Genomic DNA, 24,445 nt, shown 5'->3' with positions numbered 1-24,445 from the left:
ACAGAGGCAGAAAACCCCATAAATCAAGTAATTGAATGAATGCTATATTAAATGGAAAGTGAATATAAACAGTAAATAATCGGATAAATCCTCCCCTTCCCCTGATGCGATAACAAATACCACACACAACAATAAACACCCACGACAATGGTAGTACTGTAATTCAATCCCAATGCAACAATAACGGAAGAAGTGGTATGGAGGAAAAGAGGACGATCCTGGGAACAACTTTCTGTAAGTAATGTAATAAACGGCCCTACTGGTAGTCCTGACGTGGCAAGGGGTGAGATTTGGGGAGTGCTCCTTCTGATGAAGCATGATGACCCATCCAACTGTCTCGAACAACAGGCAGGCACGAGACACTCCATACATCCTGACAGGTCCTACGGTCCAGAATAGAAATGACATCCCACTGGAGTCAAAACAGGTGAACACAAATACAGACAGCGGCCTCCTTTGCTGCTTACTCTGCTCCTCTTGGCCCCAGCAGCCCCTGCGTTCTCCTTGAATGTCCAATCAGGACTCCACTGGGAGGTGGAGTCCTTTAACTACAAGACTGTAAAATAATATAATGCTTAAGGAGATATGAATAGTCCCCAAGAGTAAATTCACTCCGTTCCAGAGCGTGGCAAACGATTCTCACATGCAAGTAGTCACCCACACTGAGGCACCTAATTATTGTTGCCCAGCAGGCACAAACTGTTTTTTTTTTTATTTACTAATTAATACATTTATTTATTTTCTCCATCCATGTTCTAGTCTTGACCTTGAACCTGTGCACAAGATAGTTCAAGACATCGACAGAAAAACAATACGTTGACTTCTGCTGGATGGAACTACAGGTGGCCATCCATCCGGCTGCCAGTTAAAGAACAGCAAGGGCCTCATTCCTACCTTTTTATATATTTTTTAAATTCCTAATTTTATAGTTTTTTTTTCTATTTAGATATTACTGGTAGTATTCTGTATGTGTTGCCTTTCATTCCTGTATTAGTTTGTTTGTTACTAGTTCTCTGCTTTATTCCACATTTCTTTTAAATGGAAGCTAAAGAGCAGTGGCTCCCACTGGACCTACACCAGGACTACACAGAGCAGCAGTGCCGTGGTATTAGTTGACACTTTGGTTCATCAGTGGCTTTGTGCATTTAGTTTGTCGTCTAAAGCGCAACATTTGCAGTAATGAAATGCATTGCATTTTTTATTCCAACTGATGGCGCATCACCAACATTAACACTACTTTTATAAATTCAGTACCAAGTGACATATAACAGAGACATATGCATTAACATTTGTCATTCCAACAGATGACGCATCGCAAACATTAACACTGCCTTTATGAATCCAGTACCAAGTGGCATATAACAGAGACATACAATACGCACTACATGGTGCGCTGCACACATTAATGCTGAGGTCTATGCTGATTTATAAGCAAAAATATTAAGTTTTTTAAATGAAATCTACAATACAGTAAGGTAAGCAGAAGGTGAAGTGGAATCTGAAGGCTTTCTCAGTCCACAGTGCATTCATAACTGGGTGTGATCGGGCAATCAGATTGCTTTCTTTTACTTGTTACATTTTTCTTTTTTGTTCCTCTGGCTCTGTCTTTATTACTGAACTCAAGTATCTCTAATGAAAAGTGTTGTGTGAAGTCTTTACACGGGCATCTGGCTCCTAAGAATTGTTAAACAGAAGACCCTCGGGTTTACGACATATGAGGAGTCCTTTCAACATTAACTGCTTGGATTTTATTTCTCCTTTGTTTTTTAATTTCTTTTTTTTTTAGTACATCAGTTAATTTGCCATTTCAAACTGGCACTCTTTGTGAGTGGGCATTGGCTGAGTGTTTAGGACTATCTCCTGCCTCCTGCGTATTGAAATGGCTTTGAAATCTTATTTTTGTTTTCTTTTTTTTTTGTTCTGGGGATGACTTAATACCTGTTTATGAAAGACGGTGACCTTTTTGGGATTCCCCCATTATTTTTGACTATATAACCCAGAAACAAAAACGCATTCGACAATTTTTCACCTTCCATTAAAAATAAGTTTATACTCTTGACAGCTAAGGTATTTCTGGGCCTGGGGGGCACATCCACTCTGACCCTTCAAATGTGCTCCGATGTTATGGCCTTTGTGCACGCCAGCCGTCCGCGAGTGAACTCCAGCTGAGAACCCTTTCTTCTTCTTCTTCTTCTTCTTCTTCTTCTTCTCCTTCTTCTTCTTCTTCTTCTTCTTCTTCTTCTTCTTCTTCTTCTTCTTCTTCTTCTTCTTCTTCTTCTTCTTCTTCTTCTTCTTCTTCTTCTTCTTCTCTAATTATATGACGCATACTGATCAGCACGCTTTCCTCGGCTCCCAGCGCTTTTAAGCTGTTTCTCCCCTGGAGGCTTCCGCCCCTCGAATTTTCTAAGAGCTGTCGTTTGCATAATGCCACGCCCACAAGCCCATGTTTGCAGCCCTGTAATGCCGACCTTCTAATAACAGCGGTGGTGCAGCTACACTTAGATGTAACGTAATCAGTGCCGGATTTAGGAACGGGCGACATTTGCAGCCGTTAGGTGACGGCCGAACTAAAAACAATGATAATAATAATAATATATATTTATATTAAACTTAAAAAGCGCGCGGTATGTACATGGCTGGGGGCAGTTTATGTTGCATGAAGAAGCGCGAACTCCGGACACCGGAACCGAGGGGGATTCTACCCAGGTCGTCTAAGTCTAATATTAAAGATTGCTCGCCTTGGATACCGAGGAGCGCCGTCCCAAACCCACCATACGGGTTTCGACCTGCACTGAAGACGTTTCCATATATTAGACAGTAGATGTGGATCAGCCATCACACCGTTTACTAAACCCTCGTAACCCTAACACGACTTGATTCAAAAAATTAAAAAAAAAACGACAGCACGTTGGTCCAAACACCCTTCGGTGCAAACTTGCGGACTGGACATTGGCTAAATATGAGTTGAGTTAAAAGTTTAACCCCGCCCCAATCCACTGTTGTAACGCACCTTGCATCCCGCTGGAAGGAGAAGGATCTAGCAGCAGTTTGCAGTACTTATGAGATTGATCAGGTAATATCATTCACAGATAACCCTCCTAACAACCCTAAAGTTAACCATATTGTAACGGGGCCCTATAGCGTATAATATAGTTTAATGCAATTGCTGTTACGTAACTGATGTTGAGGGCGTTTCGTGATTTTGGGGCATTACATGACTAACCTCATAGGTACAGCGCTCTACAATTACACTCTGTTGGTTGGAAGCGACAGTTGTCAGGTTATAGCGACTGTAAAGTCGATACGCCCGGTTACACTAAGGTTAAATTTAGCGTATCTGACTTAAATAAATACGAAAGTCGAATACACTAATTGACAAAAACATGCAGTATTGATCATTTGCGTGTAGTTCACGTCTTTCTTCACCCGTGTAGCGTGGCGCTCCGCAGGACGCAAACGCGTGACGGGTAGCGACACGCCTCCCTCTCGGTCGGCCTACTTTGGGCAAGGGAAGGGTCACGTGTCCCTCGGCGCACGCGGATGACGTACTCGAGGTTCGCCTTGTTTGCTTTCTTCAGGGCGCGCGGCTTGTGCTGTTCCTTTGACGCTGCACGCGTTCGAAGCTACGGGAAGCGTGGAAGGTGAGAGAAATTCGGACGGGCGTGTGGGAATACGTGGCATTTTGGGAGGTTCTCCACACCGCGTGGGGATCACTTCATGTTGGGCTAATGAGCGCTTGGTTTTGTGAAGCGGCGCAGCGAGTCGTCCTCTCTCACCTTCGCGAGTTTATCGTGGCTTTACTTTTGTCGCCGCTCACTTTGATTTGAAGGGAAGTTTCCCGTTTGGGTTTGTGGTGATTTTATGAATATGTCGCTGTCTCGTGGAACTCCGCGCACCCTGTCTTCTACTTCTTCTTTTTCTCTTTCTTTCTTTCCTGGTGTTTGACGAATGGCAGCCCCTCTTTAAAGTGCTTTACTACCTGCACGATCTGAACCGAAGTGTCAAAAGGAGACGGGGAAAGAACTCCATCATCTGTAGGGCCTGTCCTAAGAAAATAAATAAATAAAATAACTATAGCGCAGTTAATGATTAACATTATTAAAACCTGTAAATGCAGGTATATTTACATTCAAGCAGTACAAAACTGCCAATATCAATTACTTATTATGGTAGACAAATGGTAAATACTAATTAAGCCTTGCTTCATATAGAAGAGATTAAACAATGTCAGCGTTTGTAATTATGAGAAACGTTTTCTTTAATTCCATATGTATGCTGGATTAATATTTTTTATACGCATTTTTATTTGCGAAAAGTTTTGTTTTAGTATTTTCCTGGTCCATGACAAATACGTTTACAGAATTTCATTGTGTTAATTAAAAAATAATGAACGGACAACAGATTATAAAAATATTACAGTTAACACTTTAATATTAAAACATAAGGTTATGCGGGAGCTTAATGTAAAACGATTTTTTAAGTGATAGACGAACAAAAAAATTGAAATTAGGATCGGTACCTTGAGATCGGTATTGGGCAAAAAAAAAAAATATTGGACCCACAGAACCAGTTGAATGTACATTTAAATAAAAATAGACAGGTGCATACAGAATCTCACCGAAGTGAGTACACCCCTCACATTTTCTTACACTTTTTATTCTATCTTTTCATGGGACAACACTGCAGATCTGACACTTTGCTCCAATGTCCAGTAGTCCGTGTACAGCTTGTGTATATTTGCTATCCTCCTCAAAATAACTCAAAACCCAGCCATTAATGTCTAACAACACAAGTGAGTACACCGCTAAGTGATAAATGTCCAAATTGTGCCCAAAGTGTCCATATTTTGTGTGTCCACTGTTATTTTCCAGCACTGCCTTAACTCACTTGGCCATGGAGTTCACACGAGCTTCACAGGTTGCCACTCCTCCATGATGCCATCACAGAGCTGGTGGATGTTCGAGACCTTGCGCTCCTCCACCTTCCCCACAGATTCTCAATAAGGTTTAGGTCTAGGACATGCTTGGCCAGTCCAGCACCTGTACCCTCAGTTTCTTTAGCAAGGCAGTGGTGGTCTCAGAGGTGTGTTTGGGGTCTTTATCGTGTTTATGAAGGGAGGGGATCATGCTGTGCTTCAGTAGGTCACAGGACATGTTGGCATTCATGGTGCCCTCAATGAACTGTCGCTACCCAGTTCACTCATGCAGCCCCAAACCACGACACTCCCACCACCATGCTTGACTGTGGGTGAGACACACTTGTCTTTGTACTCCTCACACACGCTTGACACCATCTGAACCAATGAAGTTGATCTTGGTCTCATCAGACCACAGCACATGTTCCAGTAGTCCATGTCCTTAGTCTTCTTGTCTTTCTTGTGCATCATCTTTAGAAGAGGTTTCCTTCTGGGACGACAGTCATGCAGACCAATGTGATGCCCTGTGCAGCGGGTGTATGGTCTGAGCACTGCCAGGCTGACCCCCCTCTGCAGCAATGCTGGCAGCACTCATACGTCTGTTTTCAAAAGACCACCTCTGGATATGACGCTGAGCACGGGCATCAACTTCTTTGGTCGAACGTGGTGAGGCCTGTTCTGAGTGGAACCTGTCCTGTTAAACCTGTCGCTGTGTGGTCTTGGCCACCATGCTGCAGCTCAGTTTCAGGGTGTTGCCAGTCTTCTTATCGCCTCGGCCATCTTTATGTAGCGCAACAATTCTTGTTTTCAGATCCTCAGAGAGATCTTTGCCATGAGGTGCCATGTTGAACTTCCAGTGACCAGTATGAGAGAGAGAGTGTGAGAGCGATAACAGTAAATGTAACACACCTGAGACCTGGTAACACCAATGAGTCACATGGCACTGGGGAGGGAAAATGGCGAATTGGGCACAATTTGGGCATTTTTCACTTAGGGGTGCACTCACTTTTGTTGTTAGACATTAATGGCTGTGTGTTGAGTTATTTTGAGGGGACAGTAAATTTACACAAGCTGTACACGGACTACTGGACATTGGAGCAAAGGGTCAGATCTTCAGTGTTGTCCCATGAAAAGATATCATAAAATCTTTATAAAAATGTGAGGGGTGTACTCACTTTCATGAGATACAGTAAATGTGGGCGCTCCAAAGGAATAATCTCATCGATATTTAGTATGGCTGAACTCACAGCCTCCCGTAGCCACTGACAAGTCCCCGAGTTCCGGCTGCTGGAGGGCACGTCTTCCCCGTAATCCCTCCACTGAAGCACTGAAACTACACCACCAAACCCTCTCTTCTTCTACCACCACTCCTCCACAGTTTTGTCCTCCTTCCACCCGACTTTGTCCACTGAGTGGTGGTCGCTGGCTCCTTTTATTAGGCACCCGGCAGTGCTCCAGGTGCTTGATTGGTGACATCCGCCTGCACTTCCGGGTAAGGTGAAACCAATGCCCATAAGGGGCCAGCAGCTTCTGTTGCAGAACCCCACAGAGCGGCACAGAACTCCAACCCGCATGAAGCCCTGGGGGAGTCGGAGGCACCGCTGCAACCCAGGGAGGCTGCCATCTAGAGTCCAGGGGGAGATACTGGGCTTCCCACCCTTGTCCCCCTGGTAGATGTGGTGAAGGGGTGTCCTGGCCATCTTTCACAATACATGTATACAGTATATTTTATATATATATATGTGTGTGTATGTATATACAGTGACAGGTGGCATCGCCCATTTCCCGACCGGGATGCCAGTTGGATGGACGGAACGGAGCAGAGAGCATCTCCTGGGACACTTGAGGGCAGCCCTCCTGGGCGGTTGTGGCACTATTGATTCCTGCAGGGCACCCTGGGAACTGGAGTTGGGTACAGCCCTGTTGGCGTTTTCGGGCTGCAGAGCCCTACAATGGACTTCCACCACACATGGGAGTGACTCCCAGGAGCTGCCTCTCTCCATTCAAAGAGCCAGAGTCGGGAGGAAGTGGACGACGCTTGCCAGGAGAGGAGTTGAGGCTGTGAAAGGAAGGAATGAAAGAAAGAAAGAGAATGAAGGAGGGAGGGAGGGAGGGAAAGGATTGTGCTTTTGTCTTGTGGACATTGTGCTGTCTATCTATCTATCTATCTATCTATCTATCTATCTATCTATCTATCTATCTATCTATCTATCTATCTATCTATCTATCTATCTATCTATCTATCTATCTATCTATCTATCTATCTATCTATCTATCTATCTATCTATCTATCTATCTATCTATCTATCTATCTATCTATAATGGCGGCTTTCTTTTAGATGAGGTCTTGCCTTTGTTTCCTGTAGCATTGATTTGGCTTATGCTGTCAGTATGAAAGGGTTCAAAGTGACAACGGTGTGATTTTTTTCCATTTTCTCCCCTGTCTCCCTTCTTGGCTTTGTCGTGGTCAGCTGGACTTTGTCTCCTCATCAGACAGGTTTTCACTCCAAACCTGCTGAGAGTGCCTTATAGGCTCACAAGGAGGATTCACAACATTTCCCTTACAAATGTAGTTTTTAGCTGCATCTTGACCATGAGATGTGCTCGAGTTATTTTGGTGGCTTCATCAAGTAATTCTATTACTTTTATTTTGACAGGCAGCCTGTTCCCCAGTTGACGTAGTCCTGCAGTGAGCCATTTGATGGTCTCCAGGCCGCGGCCGTCCATACAAGAAGTGGGATCTTAGAAGAGAAGTGCAGCTACTTGTGAGGCAGAGGGAGAGAGAGAGAGAGAAGAGTTTTCCACGGAGCATGACCTCCGCCAGAGAGGACCACATAGGCGAGAGACTGGCCCACGTTAAACAAGAGAACTGTGAGTGGGGTGCACTGGAGGGTTTGTGCGTGAAGGTGGAGGACTGCGAGGAAAGGGTTTCCGTTTTTAAAGAGGAGGAGTGCAAGGAGGAGAGCGTCGAGGTCAAAGTTGAGGATCTGGAAGATGTCTCAGTGGGGCTCGAGTTTCAAAAGCATGGAGCTGGGCATCCTTTCAAGGTCAGTGTCTACGAAAATCCTCAGGACCGCGTACAGACCTGGGTCACGAATACGGGACGACTGGCAACCCAACAGAATGCGGTTGAAGTGAAATGTGAAATGTCTGAGCTTGAAGAGGACGCGAATGAAGGAAATGCGACAGGAGGAGGAGAGGAGCAGCGGCGGCCGTCTTGGGGACCTGGAATGAGTAAGTGATGTTGTCATGGAACGAAAAAGAGAAAGTGAGTGAGATTGGGCAGATTTGGAAATTCGCCTTGTATTGGGAGCGAATGAGAGCCTGATGTGTGAGGGAGTGAATTTTGTATCGAGAAGAAGCTCCTCCCCTTTGCTATGCCCTTACACAGGCTGACCTAACAAATTAAGAAATTGGCTGAACGCAAAGTAATGCTCCACCGACAGACTGAGAAGATCGTTCCTCCCCCCGCTATGTGACTGTTCAGTTCCACCGGGGGGGGTAAACGTTAACATTATACAAAGATATTGTCAGTCTGTATACCTGCATTTAAATCACTCTTTAATATTGTTTTTATCAGTATGCAGCTGATCTATCTATCTGTCTATCTATTAATTATATAGTGCCTTTCATCTCTATCTATCTGTCTATTAATTATATAGTGCCTTTCATCTCTATCTATCTATTAATTATATAGTGCCTTTCATTTATCTATCTATTAATTATATAGTGCCTTTCTTTTATCTATCTATCTATCTATCTATCTATCTATCTATCTATCTATATTAAGTATATAGTGCCTTTCATTTTTCTATCTATTAATTATATAGTGCCTTTTGTCTCTATCTGTCTATTAATTATATAGTGCCTTTCATCCTATCTGTTAATTATGTAGTGCCCTTTGTTTATCTATTAATTATATAGTGCCTTTCATCCTATCTATTAATTATGTAGTGCCTTTTGTTTATCTATTAATTATATAGTGCCTTTCATCTCTATCTATTTATATAGTGCCTTTCATTTATCTATCTATTAATTATATAGTGCCTTTCTTTTATCTATCTATCTATCTATCTATCTATCTATCTATCTATCTATCTATCTATCTAAAGTATATAGTGCATTTCATTTTTCTATCTATTAATTATATAGTGCCTTTCATCCTATCTGTTAATTATGTAGTGCCCTTTGTTTATCTATTAATTATAAAGTGCCTTTCATCCTATCTATTAATTATGTAGTGCCTTTTGTTTATCTATTAATTATATAGTGCCTTTCATCTCTATCTATCTATTAATTATATAGTGCCTTTCATTTTTCTATCTATTAATTATATAGTGCCTTTCATTTATCTATCTATTAATTATATAGTGCCTTTCGTCTCTGTCTATTAATTATATAGTGCCTTTCGTCTCTATCTGTCTATTAATTATATAGTGCCTTTCATCTCTATCTGTCTATTCTGCTGAACAAATGGGTATTGCTAGCTAAGTGGAGGTGAGGTGCACTCCAACACGTGGTGCGAGGTACAGAGACTCAAATGTAGGCTGGCGTGTGAATGAGGAGGGCTCTGCCCAGCTTCCTACTCCTGACGTCACGTTTCCCCCTCGCATCACCTGCAGCCTCTGTCTCGGGTTAGTGTGAATAAATCGGTGGCATAAGCGAACTATGATGCTTAGCGCGATGGGAAAAGTCACAAAATCAACCGGAATGTTCAAGCAAATTGTAGAAAAATAAAAACAGATATAAATCCGTTTAGTTCTCTTGTGAAAAGTGGACAGACAGACAGACAGACAGACGTCGGATTTTATATAATACACTGTATATTGACACTAGAGGGCGCTGTCGCTCCTAAAAACCCCACAGATAAATATCCAGACACCAGGTAAAAGCACCAGGAATTCTTTTAATTATTCCTTCTCCCAGTATTGTGCACCACAATAAACAAATCAATAATACAATAAATCAATCCTCCTCTCCCAGCAGGTCTGTCACTCTCCCTCCCATCTTCGACTCAGCTAGTCCTTTATATAGTCCTTGTCCCGGAAGTGCTCCTCTCCTTCAGTCCATGTGATTCAATAGCCCTTCCGGGTCAGATGAAGACTTATATTTTTCTTCAGCTGGGAAGTACTTCAGTTCTTCCGTCCCAGTGACTTGGGAGTAGTGTAGGGAAAATAAAAATCCCCACATCTCCCTGCAGCGTCACATGGTGGTACCCAGCAGGGTTGTGAATCCAAACTCCATCTCCCATGATGCCTTGCGGTAATCCAGGGCACCTGTATGCTGCAGGGAGGACTCCATGTGTCAGCCATCACAATAATATATATATACATACATACACACATTATTTTATTTTTATATATATAGATAGGTGGATGGATATATAGATAGAGATAGATATATAGAGAGAGATATATCAATCTATATAATATACTAGCTGATTACCCAGTGGCTTCGCTCACTGAGTGCAAGGGAAAAAAATAAAATGTAGCCTATGTTATTAAACAGTAACACATTAACATTTAAGACGTAAAGATACATTGAGCACTACTGGAGTGGTTTCGGGTAAACTACATTTTAAAGGCGCTATAACACAACAGGTAAGTAGTACTAACAGCAGCTAAAATGTATTTGGATCATCTCTCGGTAGTAGATCCCTTTTGAAAGGCGCTACACGACGGCTGTGGTATAGAAATTACATTTTCTATGTGAATGTCCAAATTTCTGCCTGTGGTAATGTGCCTTACTGGCATTACCAGCAATTAAAGAAAATTAGTTTTATGTCATCTGCAGTGTTAAGAGAGAAATGCTTTGGTTTGGGATAAAAGGAAAAAAGGTATAAAGAAAGGAAATTTGCCTTTTTCGTTTATATAGTGTAGAGGGACGTCTTCGCTGACTATGTGAGCGCCTTTTCGGGAGCATGGCGGCGGGTCTCGTGTAGACTGGAGAGACAGCCCTGCCATTAACTGGTCGGGATGGCACTGTCGGTCCTCCACTCCTGTGTGTGAACCCGTGACCTCATAACCCTATACGTGCAAAAGAAAGTGCGAAGCGCCTTAATATCAGTTTGCCGCGGTCTAGAAGAGGGATCCCGTGTTTGCAGTTGTCTGGGCCGTAGCTCAGGGGAAGGAGGAAAAAAATGAAAAGTGCTTACTTTCACTTAAGGCAGAAGCGCAGTCAGCGTCCCAAAGGCCGGCACAGCTACGCGTGCGCACCGGCTGATCGACTTTTATAGTATTTTTGCAGGGCAGGAGACGCCACTTTTTGCAGACACGTTCACGTCATCGCGTGCCTGCGGAGGGATGACGTGGAACAGGTTAACTGGTCGGCACGAGGGCGCCGAATACAAAAAGGAATTACAGCGCCTGACAACCTTGCACTACGTGCCTGTGATTCAAGAGAAAAATAATTCTGATAAATCTGGACGCTGCCCTAATGGGCAGAAGGTCCAAACAATTCCCAAGTCCAACACTTTACATGAAGAAGTCTGTACGTCTTCTTAGATGTAAACTCTCCATCTTCTTAAAATAATTGATTTACAAAAGCAACCTTGAATGTTGCGGGGTTTTAGTGACCCGAGCTCACCTTAAGGGACAGTAAGTAGTCGTGCAGGGCAATTTACAAACGGAGTCCTGCTTCGATGGCGCTGATTACACTCATCTGCAAAGATTTGCACTCTCCCAGGAGCCGACGGGGTACTTGAAGTGTGAGAAGAGAGGACGCTGCCCGAAACTGTGAAGCTCTCGACCCGGCAGAGCAGCCCGACATTCCGCGCCTCCCAGCGTCCACTTTGTTCTCAATGTAATTTCCATATCGCGTGGTCATACGCCATTTCCGTTTCAAACGCGAAAAGAATTTTTTATATATAGATAGTGTGTAGATATAGGTATAGCTATTTAGATCTACAGTCAAAGTAAAAAGTATGTGAATGCCTAGGAATGATCTCCATTTATGTCTAATTCCCATATAAAACCTGGTCGTATCTTCATGTCAGTCACCATAATGAACAAACACAGTCTCCTATCACTAAAGATACACAGATTTTCAGAGAATTTTTGACCTTCTTGAATAAATCATTCAAACTGTGAAACTGAAGGTTGGAAACAGTAAGTGAACCCTAAGCTGATGACTTTTTAAAAAGCTCACTGCAGTCCGAATTTCGCACAGCTGAAGTCCATTTAATGAGACGAGTTCAGAGGTGTGGCCCCAGAATGACTTTGATTGATTATAAAGTTTGAGTTGGAGCTTTTGACAAGAAGCTTATCCAGATGGGAATCACGCCTCGCACTAAAGAGCCGTCTGAAGAGCTACGATGGAGAATTGTTCATCTACAAGAGACTGGAAAGGGTTACAAAGTCCTCTCAAAGATTTGAGATCTTCATCAGTCTACTGTTAGGCAAGTGGTCTATAAATGGAGATAGTTTGGTATTGTGGCTACTCTGCCTAGAAGTGGGCACCCTGCTAAGATGACCCCGAGAGCACAACGCAAAGTCAGCAATGAGGTCAAGAAGAACCCTAGAGTGACAGCAAAGGACTTGAAGAAGTCATTAGAACTGGCTAACATCTCTGTTCATGAGTCAACTATACACAAAACATGGAACAAGAAAGGAGTCCGTGGCAGGACACCAAGAAGGAAGCCACTGCTGTCAAAAAAGAACATTGCTGAAAGAGCACTTGGACACTCCACAACGGTACTGGGACAAAGTTTTGTGGAGCGATGAAACCAAAATCGAACTATCTGGGAGGAACAAGCAGAACTTCATTTGGCGTAAAAAGGGCACTGCACATCAACACCAGAACATCATCCCTACAGTGAAGTATGGTGGAGGGAACATCAGGATTTGGGCCTGCTTTGCTGCATCAGGGCCTGGACAGCTTGCCATCATTGAGGGGAAAACGAATTCACAAGTTTATCAACAAATTCTCCAGGATAATGTGAGGGTGTCTGTCCGTCAACTTAAGCTCAGAAGAGGCTGGGTGATGCAACAGGACAACGAGCCCAAACATCGCAGCATATCCACTGCACAATGGCTTCAGAAGAACAGACTCTGCCCAGTCAGAGCCCAGATCTCAATCTTATGACTTGAAGAGAGAGAGCCACACACAGAAGACAAGCAAAGAATATGGAAGAGTTCAGGCAGTTCTGCAGGGAAGAATGGGCTCCAATTCCCCCCTTTGCACAATGTGCAGGTCTGATCTGCAGTTACAGGAGGCGCCTGCCACAGGAGGCTCAACCAGTTATTATATCCCAAGGTTCGCTTACTTCTTCCACTATCACTGTGAACGTTGAATACGTTTGTGAAATAAAGACATGAAAGAGTAGAATTGTTTCTGTGTCATTGGCTTCAGCTCATTGTGTTTATCAGGACCTGTGACTTAGATGAAGATCTGGTCACTTCTTATGACCAATTCATGCAGTAAACCAGATCATTCCAAAGGGTTCACATACTTTTTACTTTGATCGTATATATAGCTAGGTACACTGCATGTGTTTGTGTGTGTATGGATGTCACATACTCTGATATTCCCAGATGCACTTCATCCACCATATGAGAAGCCATTGCCTATCCCAGCCGCCTCAGCCCTGAACGGGGTGCCACTGCATCTCGAGATCCCTTTCACCCTCACAGGCCCAGTTTTGGATCACCAGTTCACCTACCCTGCTCATTCTTGGGCATGTGGAGACAGACTGGAGTATCCCGAGTGAGACTCCTGCGGATATGTGGATAACATGTCAAGCTCAGTGCACGTGGGCAGGATTTGACCCCAGGCCACCAGGTCTGTGAGCCCAACTGGGCTCCTTGCTTCCTTATGTTTATCAGGACCCTGCAGTGGATGGGTCATCTTCGGTAATGGTTACCAGAGCTTTACTGTAATTGAATTGCACCTATTTATGTATTAAGTGTAAAAAATTATGTTCTGTAGTTACCTAAATATCATTCAGTAAATAATAATGAAGAAAAGAAAACCCAAATTCACATCCCGTCTTGTCGTTGCCGAAGGTCATCAACTCCTCCTGCCCCTCTCCGTTATTCCATAATGCGTCACGGGATGAGTGAATGGTGGAAGACAAGGCTCTGGGGGCTGAGTCCATCAATTAAAGGTGACCCTTTCACTCCAGGGTCCTCTTCAAGATCAGGGGGATAGAAATGGTATGAATAACAAGAAAATGAGGAGGAATAAGAGCAGTGAAAATAACAAAGAGTGAGGGGACAATAGTGATAGCTGGACGTGGTGGGGTTTGATGTTGAGTTTGGCTGAATCCTCATGAAAGCTCCACATGTCACGTCGCATTCAAATCCACCCATCCATGTTTTTTTTTTTTTAAGCTGGGGTCACAGGTATTTTTGGAATTGACCTGTGACATGCATACGCACTCCATCACACCAGGAGGCGATTAACACAGCAAACACATCTGTGGGAAAAGAGGAGGAAGCAGGGAATATTGAAGAGACGTCAGGGGGAACATGCAAAGTCCAGACGCGTAGTGGCCATTGTAGGAATGGGACTTCAGTGTGTGAGGCAACACCATCCAGTGTGCCACTCGTCTCTTTTTAATGCGTTTTTTAAATTGTGAAACTTTTCGCTAAACCTTGTTTGTTATTGCAGATTTACAAGACAAGGGCAGATTCTCCTCATCTTCATTTGCTGAGACTTCTCTTCAGTGCCCACTGCAATCCAAACAGGCCAATGACCGGATGGTGAAATCTATGAGTGGATCGGAGGGTTCGACCTTGGCGTCTTTCCGGTGCAGTACTCCTCCTGCTACCAGGCTAAAGCAGTCAGAAGCTGCCAATGCTGATCAACAAGTGTATCAACACGTCCAGATTCACCCTGGAGAGAAACCTTACTGTTGTCTGGTGTGTGGCAAACCATATTCGAGCAGTAGTGGCCTTCGTAAGCATAAAAGAAGTCACAAAGGTGCAAAGCCTCACGTCTGTTCAGAATGTGGCAAGTGTTTCACAGACGGCCGGAGTCTCAGTAGCCACATGACCGTTCACACGGGAGAGAAACCCCATTGCTGTCCAAAGTGTGGTAAGCGATTCTCACAGATACGCAGTCTTCAGATTCACACACGCATCCACACTGGAGAAAAACCTTACTGTTGTTCTGTATGTGGGAAGAAATTCTACGACAGGAGCAGTCTGCAGAAGCACACCCGCGTTCATACCGGAGAGAAGCCATATTGCTGTTCCGAGTGTGGCAAACGGTTCTCCGACAGCAGCTTTTTCCGGAAGCACACACGAATCCACACGGGGGAGAAGCCGTACTGCTGTTGCGAGTGTGGCAAAAGGTTCTCAGACTGCAGCGTTTTTCGGAAGCACACACGGATTCACACCGGAGAGAAGCCGTATTGCTGTTCCGAGTGTGGCAAACGATTCACCGACGGTAGTGTTTTCCGGAAGCACACACAGATTCATACTGGTTTGAAGCCATAACGCTGCTCCCAATATGGCAAAAGTGGTTTTTTTTTTCCAAGTAAAAATCTTTTCGAGCCATGCTGATGTTCTCAATGTGACAAAAGATCCACTGCTAGTAATAATGCAGGTGCAGAAATGGAAATCATCCAAGTGCAAGAAATGTCATGGAGTGAAATAACAGGCGTTTTTTTGGCTAAATGGACCCAGTTTCTGGATAATGCTACTAAAAACGAGTGCCCCAAAATATGGCTGACTGTTAAAAATACGAGTTTGCAGGAACCAGACTCACTACAGGGACAGTCTTTGTGCTCCCATGATAAGAACAGACCTTCTTCTTCTTTCGGTTGCTACCGTTAGGGGTTGGCACAGCAGATCATCTTCTTCCATATCTTTCTGTCCTCGTCATCTTGCTGTGTCACACCCATCACCTGCATGTCCTCTCTCACCACATCCATAAACCTTCGCTTAGGCCTTCCTCTTTTCCTCTTACCAGGAAGCTCTATCCTTAGCATCCTTCTCCCAATATACCCATCATCTCTCCTCTGCACATGTCCAAACCAACACAATCTCGCCTCTCTGACTTTGTCTCCCAACCGTCCAACCTGAGCTGACCCTCTAAGGTCCTCATTTCTAATCCTGTCCATCCTCATCACACCCAATGCAAATCTTAGCATCTTTAACTCTGCTACCTCCAGCTCTGTCTCCTGTGCCACCATCTCCAACCCATATAACATAGCTGGTCTCACTACCATCCTGTAGACCTTCCCTTTCACTCTTGCTGATACCCGTCTGTCACAAATCACTCCTGACACTCTTCTCCACCCATTCCACCCTGCCTGCACTCTTTTTCACTTCTCTTCCACACTCCTCATTACTCTGTACTGTTGATCCCAAGTATTTAAACTCCTCCACCTTCACCAGCTCTACTCCCTCATCCTCACCATTCCTCTGACCTCCCTCTCATTCACACACATGTATTCTGTCTTGGTGGTCCTACTGACCTTCATTCCTCTCCTCTCATATCTCCACCTCACCAGGGTCTCCTCAACCTGCTCCCTCCTCTCACTACATCTCACAATGTCATCAGCAAACATCACAGTCCACGGGGACTCCTGTCTAATCTCGTCTGTCACCCTGTCCATCACCATTGCTAATAAGAAAGGGCTCAGAGCCGATCCCTGATGTAATCCCACCTCCGTCACTCCTACTGCAGACCTCACCACAGTCACACTTCCCTCTTACATATCCTTTACAACTCTTACGTATTTCTCTGCCACTCCCGACTTTCTCATACAATACCACAGCTCCTCTCAGTCACCCTGTCATATGCTTTCTCCAGGTCCACAAAGACACAATGCAACTCTTTCTGGCCTTCTCTAAACTTCTCCATCAACACCCTCAGAGCAAACATTGCATCTGTGGTGCTCTATCTTGGAATGAAACCATCCTGCTGCTCACTTATCATCACCTCACTTCTTAACTGACCTTCCACTACTCTTTCCCATAACTTCATGCTGTGGCTTATCAGTTTTATCCCCCTGTAGTTACTGCAGTCCTGCACATCCCCCTTATTTTTAAATATCGGCCCACCAGTACACTTCTTCTCCACTCCTCAGACATCCTCTCACTTTCCAAGATTCCATTAAACAATCTGGTTAAAAACTCCACTGCCATCTCTCCTAAACACCTCCATGCTTCCAAAGGTATGTCATCAGGACCAACGGACTTTCCATTTTTCATCCTCTTCATTGCTGTCCTTACATCCTCCTTGCTAATCCGTTGCACTTCCTGATTCACTATCTCCACATCATCAAACCTCTTCTCTCTCTTGTTCTCTTCATTCATCAGCCTCTGAAAGTCCTCTTTCCATCTGCTCATCACACTCTCCTCGCTTGTTTCCATCTTTATCCTTTATCACCCTAACCTGCTGCACATCTTTCCCAGCTCGGCCCGTCTCTGTAGCCCACTGGTCCTTTTCTCCATCCTTAGTGTCCAACCTCTCATACAACTCATCATACGCCTTTTCTTTAGCCTTCGCTACCTCTCTCTTCACCTTGCGCCTCATCTCCTTGTATTTGTGTCTGCACAGATCTCCATGATAAGAAGACACTGATAGCCCTAAAATGCTACTGTCCAATTACTTGCCCCTCCGCCTTATTTGCAGCGCCTATCAAAGTATTCATCTCCTTGGAAGTTTCCCACATCTTTGTTACAGAACATTAATCCACAGTGCACTTCGTTTGCTGTTTTGACACACCGACTCTTTTTTTAATGTCAAAGTGAAAACAGATCTTTGCAAAGTGGTCCAAGTTCGTATCATCAGATCTGACGAGCCAAGTTTTCACCCCCTTTATCATGACCACCAGGAAGCCCATTGGCTTTAGAGGTCCCGTCTTTGGCTCAAAGGAGATCACCTACCTGTCTGGGGTTTCAATTGATTGCACAGGTGAAGACAAAGGAACACACCAAGCGACTGCAAGTGAGGGGATGCAGGCAAGAAAATATCCACGTCACTTGGTCAACCTTTCTGAAGTGTAGAGACACCAGCGCACAGTTTTCAATGTGCTATCCACTAAAACGCAAGACGGCGAGAGGGAGCCCACCAAGAGACCTCTGAGAAGAAGTCTGAAGCAGAGTCGCAAGCTACAGTGGGAAACATTAGAGAGTCTCTGCAACTGTTACCAGTTTATGGGAGAAAACACGAGCAGGATATCTCTGGCCCATGGGAGACTCTGAAGTCACCTGCAAGAAGGTTCTCTGGTCGGATGACACCAAGACTAAACACACAAGCAGACCATCCTCAGTGTGAAGTCTGGTGGTGGGGGATCCTTCCCTGCAGCAGGTCCTGGAAGGCTTGTGAGGTGAAGATGATGAATGCAGCAAATTACAGGGAGGACAACCTGATGGGCGGCCAGTCACCTTCGGATAGGACCACGAGCCGGAGCTTCACGGAAACGGCTAACAAGCAACAAGGTGAATGTCTGGGAGTGGACCTCCTCAATCCAGGGTTGGATTTGTGGCTGGGTTGATGTAGGCTGTTCACTCACAGTCCTCTTGATACCTGACTGAGCTTAAGATCAATGGTCGGAATGGCAGAACTGATCGAGAGAGACCTGAGCCCACAGACTCTGATACTTAAGATTCGCCATCTGTTGGAATGAAAAAAAAATGCAATGCATTCTGTTACACGAAATGTTGGTGAGGCACCATCTGTTGAAATGAAAAACACAATGCGTGAGATGTTTGTTCTGTTGGAATTAAAAACATACAATGCATCTTATCTCTAATGTGCATTACAAAATCCTTTCCGCAAGGGTATCATTCCTAGAAAATCAAAAAATGCAAATGTTTAACAGATTGAGCCAAAGGTTTATTAGAGGGCTAGGAACCCGTCCATCCATCCATCCATTTTCCAACCCGCTGAATCCTAACACAGGGTCACGGGGGTCTGCTGGAGCGAATCCCAGCTAACACAGGGCACAAGGCAGGAACCAATCCTGGGCAGGGTGCCAACCCACCGCAGGACACACACCAAGCACACAGTAGGGCCAATTTAGAATCGCCAATCCACCTAACCTGCATGTCTTTGGACTGTGGGAGGAAACCCACGCAGACACGGGGAGAACATGCAAACTCCATGCAGGGAGGATCCGGGAAGCGAACCCGGGTCCCCGGGTCTCCCAACTGCGAGGCAGCAGCGCTACCCACTGCGCCACCGTGCCACCCGCTAGGAACCTGTGACCACCAAAAAGTGTAACCTTTTGCTAGGGATTGTTCTTAATAATACACTTGTATGCATTAGGAGTTCTTTATAGCCCGTTTATAACTGATAATATGCAGTTCTCATGACACAATCACCATGAAATAACCCGTAAAGTGCAGTACGCAAAATGAAATTGGCAACCTGCAGATTGTTTGTTTATCTCTTGATTTTTCTTGCTAGTCATTCCGGAGACTTCTGTGCTAACATCTCAAGAAGTCGCTGCTGCTGTAAAACGTTGACACTTGCGAGGTCTCAACAGCACATCTGACGCTCCGTCCTTTCCAGCTGGTGGAGTTAATTTACTTCAGTATTTCAGTTCAAAAAGTGAAACTCCTATATTCTATAGATTCATTACACAGAGAGTGATATATTTCAAGCGTTTATTTCTTTTCATTTTGCTGATTATGGCTTACAGGTAATAAAACCTCAAAATTCAGAAAATCTGAATATTATAGAAGACCAATGAAGATTTTTTAATACTTTTCACTAGGCCAACATTTCTGTATGTCCATGTAAGACAAGTAACCATTAATCAAATTGTGATTCATGATTCAAAACTAATATACAATAGAACCTCGGTTTGCAAGCATAATTCGTTCCGGAAATGTGCTTGCAGTCCAAAGCACTCGTATATCAAAGTGAATTTCCCTGTAAGAAATAACGGAAACTCAGATGATTTGTTCCACAACCCAAAACTGTTCATATAAAAATGATTAATACAAAATATAAAGTAAAAATACATAAAACAAATTAACCTGCACTTTACCTTTGAAAAGAATCATGGCTGGTGTGAGTGACTTTCTAAACTCTTGTGGGATTGCACCCAACGGGATAACACGCTGAAGAGCTTCCCAAAGCAATCGCAGTCTCCCAGCGCTGTAGCAGTTCACCGTAAAAGCGAATCCGAAAAGATCGCGGACATGTTATAAGCGCCTGCTGTCAATGGGTGATACAAGGAACAAGGAACATTATAAATGTGCAGGGCCCCTGCCTGACTGCTGTGTCTGTTTCAAGCTGAATAAAGCTGGTATTGCTAAAGTACTGAGACTCAGCTTTGTGTTTTAGTGTGCAAGATGGGGACTCGCACGTCACAGCACACACACACACACACACACACACGAGCGAGCGTGCACACAGTCACAATGCTAATGCTGTAGTAAACACTATACGCTCGTAAGGATGTTTACTATGAGTGAGGCACGCCGACTCAGATGGAGAATAGGAGACGATTGTCCACAATCCCGCAGCGAGAGAGAGAGAAGAACCATCAGCTCAGTTGTGATCACATGACGCTCAGCAGACAAAGAGTATACATACTACTCGTACTGCAAGACCTCACTCGTTTATCAAGTCAAAATTTATTAAAAATTTTTGCTTGTCTTGCAAAACACTCATAAACCAAGTTACTCGCAAACCGAGGTTCCACTGTATAGATAGATACTTTATTAATCCCAAGGGGAAATTCCCAAACTCCAGCAGCAGCATACTGATAAAAAATAATATTAAATTAAAGAGTGATAACAATGCAGGTATACAGACAGACAATAACTTTGTATAATGTTAATGTTTACCCCCTGGGTGGAATTGAAGAGTCGCATAGTGTGGTGGAGGAACAATCTCCTCAGTCTGTCAGTGGAGCAGGACGGTGACAGCAGTCTGTCGCTGAAGCTGCTCCTCTGTCTGGAGATGATCCTGTTTAGTGGATGCAGTGGATTCTCCATGATTGACAGGAGTCTGCTCAGCGCCCTGTTGCTCCGCCACAGATGTCAAACTGTCCAGCTCCATGCCTACAATAGAGCCTGCCTTCCTCACCAGTTTGTCCAGGCGTGAGGCGTCTTTCTTCTTAATGCTGCCTCCCCAGCACACCACTGTGTAGAAGAGGGTGCTCACCACAACCGTCTGATAGAACATCTGCAGCATCTTACTGCAGATGTTGAAGGACGCCAGCCTTCTAAGGAAGTATAACCGGCTCTGTCCTTTCTTACATAGAGCATCAGTATCAGTATATATATATATATATATATATATATATATATATATATATATATATATATATATATATATATATATATATATAATATAGGTAGGTAGGTGGTTTCCTACCAGGAAATTCATACTGTATCACATGTCTATATGATCTGCTCCTTACAGCTGAAAGAATGTGGCGGATGTTTGCGGATCCTGTCTTTCTCTGCCTTGTATCAAGGACTGTCAAGTCAGAGGCACGTAGGGGTGAAACAGAAGTTTATCTTCTTTCCAGAAACAAAAATAAAAAAAAAAATAACATGGCGTCACACAAACAGCTTCTCCTCAATGCCTATTAGGGTGGTCCAGATCTAATTATACAACTGTTCGACTGACAACCGTCTCCCCCGCCATTTTGGAATGCAGGGCAGGTGCTGCCATCTATCGGCAACAAAAAGAATTTTAAGTGAAATCTCTATGTGCAGAGCAGGTGCTGTGAATTCTCTATATAATAAACTTAATAAGTTAAAGCGTAATGAAAATTGCATAATTAGATCTGGACCACCCTATTTATATAAAAAATATACTTTTTTAAAAAAAAAAAACATGCTTATATTACAGTTAAAAAGTGTACTAAAAGTATAGGTTAAATAGCGATTACAAGATTTGTACCTGACAACAAACAGGTGAAGCTACTATAAGCGTGGTAATAATAAAACAATAATAGTAGTAATAATAATAAATAAAATCAATTAGAAATTATTGTAAAGGCGACCATTAATACAAAATAAATAAAAATTTAAAATAAACAAATCCCAAAATACACATATGGTCATACTCTACAGAATGCTGAATTACACTATCACGCTGTTCACGATAAAAATAAATAAATAAAAAATAACCATCAGCTTTTTCTTATTTTTCCAAAGTAAACATACAAAAACTACATGGGAAAGATACACAACTTAATAAACACTTAAACATGTCCAAATAATATACACAATGTTCATAACTAAAACAAAATAAAGATTACACTTGATGTATTTATATATATATATATTTTTTTTAATGTGAACTTTGCATTAGGCAGCACGGTGGCGCAGTGGGTAGCACTGCTGCCTCGCAGTTAGGAGACCTGTGGTTTGCTTCCCGGGTCCTCCCTGCGTGGAGTTTGCATGTTCTCCCCGTGTCTCTGTGGGTTTCCTCCCACAGTCCAAAGACATGTAGGTTAGGTGCATTGGCGATTCTAAATTGTCCCTAGTGTGTGCTTGGTGTGTGTGTGTGTGTGTGTCCTCCGGTGGGATGGCACCCTGCCTGGGGTTTGTTTCCTACCTTGCACACTGGGATTGGCTCCAGCAGACCCCCGTGACCCTGTAGTTAGGATATAGCGGTTTGGATAATGGATGGATGGAACTTTGCATTAGGTTTGTATTTCCTGTATGTTGAAGAGTTTTCAAATTATTATCTATGTTTTTGTGGAGAAAATGTAGCATATTTATTTTATGCATGTATGTATTTATCGTAGCTTGTGCAGGCACTGATTCTTGCAGCTATAAATAAGAAAGGTTTTACACGTAATACACCACGTAATTTGGAAAACTGCATATGCTAACCTTTGTGTAACAATTAAAACAAAGTGTATGAAAATATCCTGAGAAATAAGAAAGTTAATCCGGATTTTAACATAAGAACTCAGCAAATCCCCATACCTGCCTATGTGTTTTCAAGCGGATCTGGACCGCTGCAATATGGCGGGCGTGTAGACGTATGACCGCTGATGGGAACTGAGCTCAAATAGAAATCCTATTGCTCCGTTTATGTGCCCTCGATCTATTCGCAGCTCCGGGCTGTTATGTTTCATCTGTCGACTTCAGTGCATTCACGATGGTTTCCGGGCGGACCTTTCTGGAAAACGCGAGATAGCTGATTTTTAATCGCTTGGTCTTCAATAAAAAAAATGTTGTTTGGAAATAAAGAGCAATATAAAATATTAATTACGTAAGCTACGACTTCGTGCTAACTGAATTTCTTTTTTTTTTAATGGCCACATGGGCTGACTAGGTTTATGTTTAATCTATACTAATAAAAGGCAAAGCCCTCACTGACTGACTGACTGACTGACTGACTCACTCATCACTAATTCTCCAACTTCCCGTGTAGGTAGAAGGCTGAAATTTGGCAGGCTCATTCCTTACAGCTTACTTACAAAAGTTAGGCAGGTTTCATTTCGAAATTCTACGCGTAATGGTCATAACTGGAACCTGTTTTTTGTCCATATACTGTAATGGAGGAGGCGGAGTCACGTATCGCGTCATCACGTATTACGCCTCCTACGTTATCACGTGAACTGAAAACGAGGAAGACATTTACAGCACAAGTCAAACGCGGGAACGAAGGTAAATGACGTTAATTGTTGACTGTCTTTTAATACTGTGTACTTGTTGAGTGTCGTTTAATACTGTGTAAGCATACATATTAACACATGTGCAATTAAACGTGTGCATTTATGGGGTGATTTCTCAGGCTTAAAAGCTCGCCTTTTATTAAAAAGGTAAATGCAAACTCTTTTCATTCTGAAGGGCACAAACCACGTTAGATTTCAGCCGTTAAACGCGCAAAAATGTCAGTACACCAGATAAATAAGCGCGACATATCAGTTGTATTGTATGCTTACAATACATATAGAAATGTGTTAATCGTTAACTAATATTATGGGATGGTGTTTTTCGACTCGCGCTTTGATTTAAACGATTGCATGTCTTGGTGGGTTTGCGTAGCTTATTGTCAGTATCTTTACACCTGTTTTTAAGACTTATTGACTGAAACAGGCTTTCACGAAAAAAGTTAGGGCTTTGCTACAAGATACACCCTCCACAAGTTAAGCAATTAAAAATAAAAGTATATATTTCTGTTTTATTTAAACCTTTTAAGTTTGTATGCATAGCCCCATTTGGCTGTTTTAGTTTTTTTTTTCTTTTCTTTTCTTTCTTCAGTAATATTTAATCTCCTTAAAGAAAAAGAACATATGCATTTTACTTTTTTGTATCTCTTTAGTAATATTTTAGTGTAAAAGGATAACCAGTATTTAAACCTTTTATGTTACTTTATAAAGTTATTTTACACAATGTTGAAAAATTAATAAGAAAGCTACATAATTTGGCAGCTGCTGCTTTCATTTTCAATGAAATGAAAAAAGCTCTCCAAGACAAAACCTCAATGAAGAAGAAACAGTTTGAAAATATATATATATATGTGTATATATATATATATGTGTATATATATATATATGTGTATATATATATATATATATATATATATATATATATATATGTGTATATATTATATATATATATATATATATATATATATGTAATTGTGTTA

At 42.9% G+C, this 24,445-nt stretch overlaps 1 protein-coding gene across 1 annotated transcript in view; it reads left to right on the top strand.

The window, feature by feature from the left end:
- The first annotated feature begins 3,557 nt into the window (after nucleotides 1-3,557).
- Nucleotides 3,558-24,445, top strand: part of LOC114641558 (zinc finger protein 585A-like) — a 62,356-nt gene continuing 41,468 nt past the window's right edge. The window contains exons 1-3 of the mRNA XM_051927709.1: nucleotides 3,558-3,641; nucleotides 7,573-8,149; nucleotides 14,525-15,347. Of these exons, the coding sequence (XP_051783669.1) occupies nucleotides 7,726-8,149; nucleotides 14,525-15,347 (1,247 nt within the window). The 5' untranslated portion in view covers nucleotides 3,558-3,641; nucleotides 7,573-7,725. The remainder of the gene's footprint in view (nucleotides 3,642-7,572; nucleotides 8,150-14,524; nucleotides 15,348-24,445) is intronic.

The sequence above is a fragment of the Erpetoichthys calabaricus genome, chromosome 5 (assembly GCF_900747795.2).
Source record: "Erpetoichthys calabaricus chromosome 5, fErpCal1.3, whole genome shotgun sequence".
NCBI classification, from domain to species: Eukaryota; Metazoa; Chordata; class Cladistia; order Polypteriformes; family Polypteridae; genus Erpetoichthys; species Erpetoichthys calabaricus.
The sequence above is the reverse complement of the archived record's forward strand: the minus strand, read 5'-3'. Positions and strand labels throughout refer to the sequence as shown.